This window comes from Octodon degus, unplaced genomic scaffold, assembly GCF_000260255.1.
Source record: "Octodon degus isolate 3935 unplaced genomic scaffold, OctDeg1.0 scaffold00037, whole genome shotgun sequence".
Taxonomy (NCBI): Eukaryota; Metazoa; Chordata; class Mammalia; order Rodentia; family Octodontidae; genus Octodon; species Octodon degus.
Window position 1 is genome coordinate 2,772,422 of NW_004524613.1, and position 9,080 is coordinate 2,781,501.

The following is a 9,080-nucleotide window of genomic DNA, read 5'->3' on the forward strand; positions in this document are numbered from 1 at the left end:
CCAAAGGGAGTGTTAAAAAAAAAAAAAAAACAGCCTTAAAGTTGGGCATGGTGGTACATACCTGTAATCCCAACCTTGGGGAGGTTGAAGCAGGAGGATCACAAGTTCAAAACCAGCTTGGAGGGCTGGGGAGATAGTTCAACAGCATAAGCACCTTCCTGAATTCAATCCCCAGTACCAAAAAAAAGAACAGCTTGGGCAATTTAGCGACTTAGTGAGACCCTATCTCAAAGTTTAAAAAATTCAAAAAGGTCTGGGAATGTAGCTCACTGCAAAGGCCCTGGGTTTAATTCCCAGTACTATCACCGCCAAAAAAAAAAAAAAAAAAAAAAAAAATCTTATGAGGTAGGAAATGTTATAGCTGTATTAAACAGTTAAGTGAAACTAAGGTATGGATAAATAATAGGCATAGATAGACAAATAGATAGATAACTAGATAGGTTTAATCATGCAGGAAAAAAATGCTTTGGGAATGGGAAGAAAAAAAGGAAAGCTAGTAGAATATTTAAGTGCTTTTTAAAAAAAAAATCTGAAAGCCAAATACTAGCTTCTGCTAATTTGAGTCATAGGTATGTGGATTGTTGTTTTCTGTATTTGCCTTACAGTTTGAAATATTTAATAATTTTTATTTCTGATTTGTATTGCAGTAATTGTCAGTTCACACCCAGTTATAAGAAACAATATGGGAAGATCTAATGTCCCCTTTACCCAGCTTCTAACACTGGTGCATTTTGCAAAACTATAGTACAGTGTCACAACCAGGATATTGACATTGATACAATCCATTTATCTAGATAGATTTCCTGTTTTACTTATACTCATGCATGTTTGTATTTAGTTCTGGGCAGTCTTTTGAAGGATTCTTTTTTTTTTTTTTTTTTTTTTTGGCTACAAAGGCTGCCTTAAGGGTGGTCTGGTGTGGCGTGTGGAGCTTAGGATCAAACTGTGGACCCCTGGCCTGACTGAGTGCCCAAGCAGGTGCTTTAAATAACTGAGCTAACCTGCAAGCCCCCTCTGTGTAGTCTTTTTATATGTAGGTTAATCTATTCCCCACTGCAATTAAATACTGAATGGTTCTGTCATGGTAAGAATCTGTGTTACCATTTTATAATCACACCCACTTCCCTAAACAGACAAGATCCAAGGTCCTGAGTTCAATCCCTGGTGCCACCAAAAAAATAAAAAATAAACAGACAAGATCCCTAACCCTTGATCCCCACTAATCTCTTCTCCATTTGTGTTTTCTCCATTTTGTCATTTCATTATTACATAAATAGAATTGTATAGTATATAACCTTTTGAGTTGGCACTTTTACTTGGGATAATTCCCTTGAGAGCCATTCTAGTCATTGTGTTGATACTCTTCCATGTTAGAGATGTCCCACAGCTTGTTGACCCACTTTCTCATTGAGTGACTGGGCTTTTTCCAGTTTGGGACTATTATGAATCATGCTGTTATGAACAGTAGTGTATAGGTTTATATGTGAACATAAGCATTCATTTCCATGGGATACATGTCCAAGAGTATCATTGCTGGGTCCTACAGTGATTGCATACTTAGTTCTGCTTTTTTTTTTCTTTTTGAGCCAGGCTATGTCTTGAGTTCACTATGTAGCACAGGCTGGTCTCGAACTCACAACAACCCTCCTGCTTTAGCCTCCTAAGCACTGGGATCGCAGGCATGTACCACTACACCTGGCCATGTACCTAGTTTTATAATAAGCTGACTTCCAAACTGTTTTAGAGTGGCTATTCCTACTGCATAATGCTTCAAAAAAGTATTTGAGGGCCAGTGGTGTAGCTCAGCAGCACAAATGCTTGCCTGGTATGTGCAAGATGCTATGTTTGGTTCCTGGTACCAAAAAAAGAAAAGTAAAAGTATTTGACTGGCCAGGACAGATAGTCCAGGTGGAGGGAAGACATGTACAGAGATCTAGAGTTTGAAAAGACATCGTGAGTCATGAACAGCAAAGTTTTTATGTTGCTGGGATGGAGTCTGGGTTTAGCTATAGAGAAAACACAAGTTTGTATTCATTTAATAAATTTTTTTATTTTTTTTTATTTTTTGGTGGAACAGGGGATTGAACTCAGGCCCTTGCACTTGCCAGGAAGCACTTATTCTACTGAGCCATCTCCCCAGTCCCCTGAATTGACTGAGCTCTGGCATATGCCAGGCACTATTCTGGACACACTAGTAGTGCTGTCTTGAGGGGTCTCAGTCCAGCAAAAAAGACAGATGTGAAATAATTATGAAATGCCTACTGTACAAGTGGGGAAAGAAAGCCTTGATGTGGTATGACAGAGATATTTGCAGACCCTTGGTATATTCCATGAGGGTAGGGATGATGCTAGTCTCATTCTTCCTGGGTGCCAGCACATAGTAGGAATCAGTAAATATTTAATAAGTGTTGAATGGTCGAATCCAGTGTACACAGTCCCAGCCGTTGGCCTCTGTAAGCAGCTGCATGTCTCAGTCCCGCCATGTGGGTAAAAGGGCAAAGGCTTGGTCCAGACACTCCACCCTGGAGCGAATCACCGCGCCACAAATTGGAAGCCAGCATGACATATAAAAGGTTGGAATGCTCCACCGTAAATTTTTAATTGTTAAACAAGCAAAGAAGGTTGTAAATTCCATGTGGCGGGACAGTATTACATATTGTACCTGCTACCACTGCCAAGGTTTCTTATCAGCTCGTTGGGATTTCACAATCTCTTGAGCTTCTTGCATGTTACAGGGGCTTCTCTGCAGGGTCTCTGGGGCATGGTGCAATGTCACCCGGTATCCCATGGAGGTGGCAGCTAGGTATCTTGTGCATCCTCTGTCTGACTTCCTTTCATTCCATCTCATGCCTAGATTTTCACCAAAGGAACATCCAGTGCTTGCTCTGCCAGGAGCCCCGGCACAGTTCCCTGTCCTGGAGGAACACAGGTCGCTCCAGAAGTACATGGTATGGTCAGATGAGATGGTGAAGACAGGAGAGGCCCAAATCCGCACCCACCTCATCCGGCCCTATGTGGGCCTTCATCTGCGCATTGGCTCTGACTGGGTAACTTCCCCTTCCTCACCCTGGCTGACCCTGGTCTATGGGATTGCCTGAGTCCAGCCAGGGTAGTGAGCACTCACTTGGCAAGTCTGGAATTATATCTCATGATTCCAGCAAAACACACATCAGATGTGTGACTCTAGAATGATTGCTGGCCACCTTTCATTTTTAACAGCTGCTAGTTGTATCCTCATTTTTCAGATGGATAAATTGAGGCATCAGGCCAGATCTCAAGTTAAACAGCAAAACAGAGACTCTGAACCGGACATGGTAGCACATACCTGTAGTCCAAGCACTCAGGAGCCTGAGGCAGAAGGATTGCCATGAGTTCAAAGCCTGGCTAGTGTACATATGAAACTGTCTCAAAAAAGAAAGAAATCCCCAACCTAGGAGTCCTCTGTCTCAGCTCAGTGCTTGGCTAATAGACTTCTTGAACAGTGAACTATGGAGACCGAGTGATGTTCCCAAGAAATGAACATGTCATCTTCCCAGAATTTAGAGGTGCTTGACTATGCAGAAGCCTCATCAGATTACCCACCTTCTGAAAGTAACAGAACCAACATAGACAGTCTCCTTAATTTACAAGAGGAGATTTATATATTTGTTGGAAATGCTCATTGTTGAACATTTTAAAATGTTGAAGCGGGGCCGGGGAGATGGCTCAGTAGAATAAGTGCTTCCCTGGCAAGGCAAGGGCCTGAGTTCAATCCCCAGGTCTGCAAAAAAAAGAAAAAAATGTTGAAGCATAAGGAAATCAGATTAAAATTCATTCATAGCCATTTGATGAGGTAATCTCACATTTACCCACTGGGCTCCTCCTGTCCCCTGCTCCAAGGAAAAAGAGCTAGGCTCCAAATATTTTATGAATGGTTTCAGCTCAGCCTTTAAGGAGTAGCTCCCATCTATATTTTCCTAGAACATAAAAGATATTAAATTGCTATTTTTTTTTACAAAGGTACCATAAGACAAATACCAAACTCAGATAATATCAACTCAATGTTATAGTCATTCTCATAGATGCACAGACCCAAAGTAAAATATTAGAAGTAAAATCCAGTAATGTATTAAGAAATGTACAACTCAAGCCAGTCATGATGACACATGCCTATAAACCTAGCAGTGCTGGGAGCCAAAACAGGAAGATTGCAAATTCCAGCCCAGGTTGGGTAATTCAGCAAGACTCTGTCTCCCACCAAAGGATGGGGGTAGGGCATAGCTCAATGTGAAGGACCTGGGTTCAATAAGCAGTACCACCACCAGTGCCACAAAAAAAAAAAAAAAAAAATCAACTTAAACAAGTAAAATCTATCTTAAGAATGTGATAAAGTTCATGGTATTAACACCCAAAGGGGGGAAAAAAAATCATACAATCATCTCAGAGAACAAGAAAGCATTTGATAAAAGTTAATACCTATTCATGATAAAAAGTCATAACCAGCCAGGAATAGAACCAACCCACCCTCACTTGATAATGGCTATCTCTCTGTATATGTGCTGCGAGGCAAGCACAAGGCTATCTCTCTGGAGCCCACAGCAAACATGTACCTCATGGGGAGGAGCTATCAGAAGTGTCCCCGCTGAAGTCAGGAATCAGATAAGCTGTCTCTTATCACCACCACTGTTCACAATTATACTGAATGTCCCAGATAACACAGTGAGACCCAGAAAAAAATTGTTTTTGCAAAACCAATATTCTGCCAGCTCAGAAGTAATTACATTTCTGCAGGTATGCCAAATGTAGTGTAACTACCTTTCTATAGAGATTCACTTCCCCCTTCCCTTAATACTTTAAAAAAGTATTGGGAATCAAAAAGTATAGCTCAGTGGCAGAGTATGTGTCTAGTATGGATGCAGCCCTGGCCTGGGTTCTGTCTCTCATAGGAAAAAAAAAAAATTAGTAGCTGGGCTTCTCCTGTATGTCTTGTCTTTCCCCACACAGCAGTTGCCTCTCCTGGGGTCCCAGCAGTTGCTGCTCTCTAACGCAGTGCCCACCCTCCTCGTAGAAGAACGCCTGTGCCATGCTGAAGGACGGCACCGCGGGCTCACACTTCATGGCCTCTCCGCAGTGTGTGGGCTACAGCCGCAGCACGGCAGCCCCACTTACCATGACCATGTGCCTCCCTGACCTGAAGGAAATCCGGAGGGCTGTGAAGCTCTGGGTGAGGGCACTGAGTGCCCAGTCAGTCTACATCGCCACCGATTCTGAGAGCTATGTGCCAGAGATCCAGCAGCTCTTCAAAGACAAGGTACACGTGGGCAGGGACGCAAGGCAAGAAAGTGCCAGCTGGTCCCGCTCTCTCGGCTTCCTGTTCTCCCCCACTGGCCCTTTGCTTGGACACACATTTCTTTCCAGGTCCTGTCCTTCCTTCTAGCCCAGCTCAGACTCCTCCTCCACAGATGCTTTTCAGGCTCCCCTGTGCTCCTGTAGCTCCCATAGCACTTGCTCTCTTCTTGTAAAGCATTTTCTTTTTTTTTTTTTTTGGCGGAACCAGGGATTGAACTCAGGTCCTTGCGCTTGCCAGGGAAGCGCTTATTCCACTGAGCCGTCTCCCCAGCCTGTAAGGCGTTTTCTTGATTGACTGAGACTTGTGTGCAAATGTGGCTACTTTATCCAAGGAGTAGGATTCAAGGATGAACCACTCTCCTGGTATTTGATGTCTAACCTTGTACTCTGACTTCTTGAAGCCTGAGACCCTTCCTTACCATCACCAGTGCCTAGGACAGTGCCAGACACACAGCACCCAGCTTGTTAAGTAAGGACGTAGAGAATGGGTTTTGAGAAGAGAGCCAGTAAGGTAGAAAGGTGAAGAGTATTGACTCTGAGCCAGGCATAATGAGGCATGCCAGTAATCCCAGCACTCTAGGAGGCTGAGGCAGGAGTATCACAAGTTCAAGCTCAGGCTGGGCAACCTAGACCCTACGGCAAAGTAAAAATGAAAAATTTAGCCAGGCATGGTGGTTCACACCTGTACTCCCAGCACTTAGAGGCTGCGGCAAGAGACTGCTGTGAGTTCAAGGCCACTTTGAACTGCACAGCAAAACACTGTCTCAAAAAGACAATCAGGGCCAGGGATAAAGCTCAGCAGCACAACCTCTACCTGGCAAGTATGAAAATATGAGATTCATGTGTTTGATTCCTGATGTTAAAAAAAAAAAAAAACCAATAAAGATTTAAAAATTTTAAAATGGCTGATAATGGAGCTCAGGGCAAAAATGAATGAAAACCCTAAATATTGGGCAAGTCATAAGAAACTGACATTGAGGGTCAGTGAGCTAGCTCAGTGGACTAAGTGCCTCTTAGGCAAGCGCAGGCCCTGCCCCTGGAGGCGCTCAGCCAGCCACCAGGCATGGTGGTGCACATCTGTAATCCCAGCACTGGGGAGGCTGAAAACAGGAGGATCACTAGGAGTCTGAACTGCGCAGCAAGACCGTGTATCAAACACATTAATAATAATAATAAAAAAGTGGCATTGAGAGGTGTTGCCTTCTCTTATTCACACGTATGCACGCACGTGCGCGCGAAACAAGAAAGCTCCATCTGGTAGAAGTGCTGGCTTGGTGCATTCTGGTCCCCTCCCCACCCATTTAATAGCCAAGACATCAAGCTGGGAGACCTAAGGGTCTTTTCATTCCAGCCTTCCCTTTTATAACTAAAAAACCAAGGTCTCAAGAAGAGATGGAATTTACTCAGGAGATCCCAGCTAATTATAGTGGGCATGACACAGACTGGGTAAGTTTCAGGGTGTGGGCGGAATTGTTTGGGGGATTTTGGCCATGATTAAAATGGTTTTATTTCTTTACTAGAACCCCAGTAGCAAGCTGATGGTTTTTCTTGTATCAGAAATTCAGTGGAACAGCAGAGCACTTTCAGCTCTGTCTGCCCACACCCCTCCGCACCTCTGTACTAAGCTGAAGCACTTGGAGAGTCCCGGGGAGTTTTTTTATGAGCTTTAGAGTTGAAGTGTTTGTAGCACCTTGAGCCTCTTGCCATTTTCTGTTTCCTGTTCCGGGCTGTCTTCTGGCCTGTCCCCACCCCTGCTAAGCCCCTTCTCTTGGGCTCAAGCCCCGCCTTTCTGTCTGCATTAAGCCTTGCTCCTCCATGTGCCTGGGCCAGTGCCCTATCAAGAGTGCTGACAAATAAGATGCCCTAGCCCAGCACAGTGGTGCATACCTATCATCCCAACACTCTGGAACCCAGAGGCATGAGAATTAAGAGTTCTAAACTGGCCTGGGTTATCTAGAAGAACCTCTCAAAAAAATGTAAAAACAGAAATTTAGTTTCCTTTGTTTTATGGTACACAGGCCAGGAGAGATGGCAAGAGAGTGAGGCAGCTGTGATAGCTGATTGGACAAGAGAGGATTGTGGCTGGGCCTGTGGGATGCCAGTCCCTCACTGGAAGGATTCACCTCTGGGGTGGGCAAGTGCATGGAACAGACAGGAATTAAGGCCTGGAGTAGATGGGGGAGAGGGAGGCATCCAGGCAGCAGAACCAGATGGGTGGGTGACTGCGCCAATCTCAGGTTTGGTGGAGAAGCCCATCAGGCTAAGACTTTGTAAGAGTGACAGAATGTGAGCTAAGCCTTGAGAGCCTGCTTGGGGGTGGGGAGTGGGGTGTGGAGCATGAGCATATGCACACAGGTACACATGTGCTGGGGCCTGAACCCAGAGCTTTATGTCTGCTAACTAATCTGACTAACTCTGAGGACACACCAACCCTTGTCAGGACTTTAATAGATGGAGGAAAGGTACTTGGGCAGGGGAACCCTGCAGGCAAACACACGGAGATATCAAGGGTACAGGAGAAGCTGAGACCAGAGGAGAGGCAGCAGCTGGCCAGCAGTTCACTCAGACGCCTGACCCTACGTGTACCTACTGCCCACTCTTCCTCCACTCTATATCCTTGCAGTTCTGGGAAGGAAGATTGCCAATCTGGCCCTGGGGGCCTATAGTCACCTCAGCTCACATTTTCTGCCTTCCTTCTGCAGGTTAAGGTGGTGAGTCTGAAGCCAGAGGTGGCCCAGATCGACCTGTACATCCTCGGCCAAGCTGACCACTTCATTGGCAACTGTGTGTCCTCCTTCACTGCCTTTGTGAAGCGTGAGCGGGATCTTCAAGGGAAGCAGTCCTCTTTCTTTGGCATGGACAGGCCCCCTCAGCTCCGGGATGAGTTCTGATGCTGGCTGGGGCATGTTACCTATCTGGCAGGGGCACTATAGCCAAAGGTTCTCCCAGAACTGCAAGCTCCTCTTCTTGCCTGTCAGAGATCGAGGACAGTCCCACGGAGGAAGAGGACTTTCCATCGCAGGGCACTGGACTTCCAAGCTGCTGAGGGCCCAAATGCCCCCCTACCCCATGTGCTTCTTGCTGTTTTCTCCACTTAGCAGAGCAGGCCAACATCTGTGTTTTGATCTGCCCGACTTGGAGCAGACTGCTGAACTCTCCAGGGAAGTTTTTTATAGTGTTTTGTTTTGTTTTGTGTTTGTCTTTTTGAGAGAGTCTCGCTATGAAGTTCAGGCCAGCTTTGAGCTCACTTTGTAGCCCATGCTGATCTTGAACTTGCAGCGATCCTCCTGCCTCAGCCTCCCAAGTGCTGAGATTACAGATGTGTGCCACCATGCCTGGCTTGAGAATTTTATAGTTTTGATACAAGGTCATGACTACCCTAGAATTCTCTCATTTTAAAAAATCAGTGAAGTCTATTAGCATAGACACCTAAAGTGACCTTAACTGAAAAGTGGATAAACCCTGGATTGGGGTAGGTCTATTGCCCATTTTTCCTGGTAGCCCCCAGTGTAACCCCCAGACTTGTGCCCATTGCCTGGCCAGACCCATTGTCATTCTGCTTGCAGGACCATTGCCAGGCCTTGTGTAAACATTGTCCTCCATCAGAAGCACTGTGCAAATGGCACATGGCAGTTATAGTGCTTGCAGACTTCCAGGGTAGCCAAGTACCCTGCCTCTCACAACACATTCCCTGTGAGGAGCACATGTTACCAAGGCAGGTGACCGTGGTATTTCTCTCAGTCCTTGGTCAC

The 9,080-nt window shown here is 45.4% G+C and overlaps 1 protein-coding gene across 2 annotated transcripts in view; it reads left to right on the forward strand.

The window, feature by feature from the left end:
- The window catches only part of Pofut1 (protein O-fucosyltransferase 1), a 22,500-nt gene extending 13,930 nt beyond the window's left edge, over positions 1-8,570 (forward strand). Inside the window, exons 5-7 of one of the 2 annotated variants that reach the window (XM_004630799.2) lie at positions 2,855-3,047; positions 5,048-5,290; positions 8,031-8,570. In XM_004630799.2, coding sequence (XP_004630856.1) covers positions 2,855-3,047; positions 5,048-5,290; positions 8,031-8,219 — 625 coding nt within the window. In that variant the 3' untranslated portion in view covers positions 8,220-8,570. Of the gene's footprint in view, positions 1-2,854; positions 3,048-5,047; positions 5,291-8,030 lie in introns of those variants that run through there. The other variant, XR_002821021.1, reaches the window with a different exon arrangement.
- Positions 8,571-9,080: the final 510 nt, after the last annotated feature.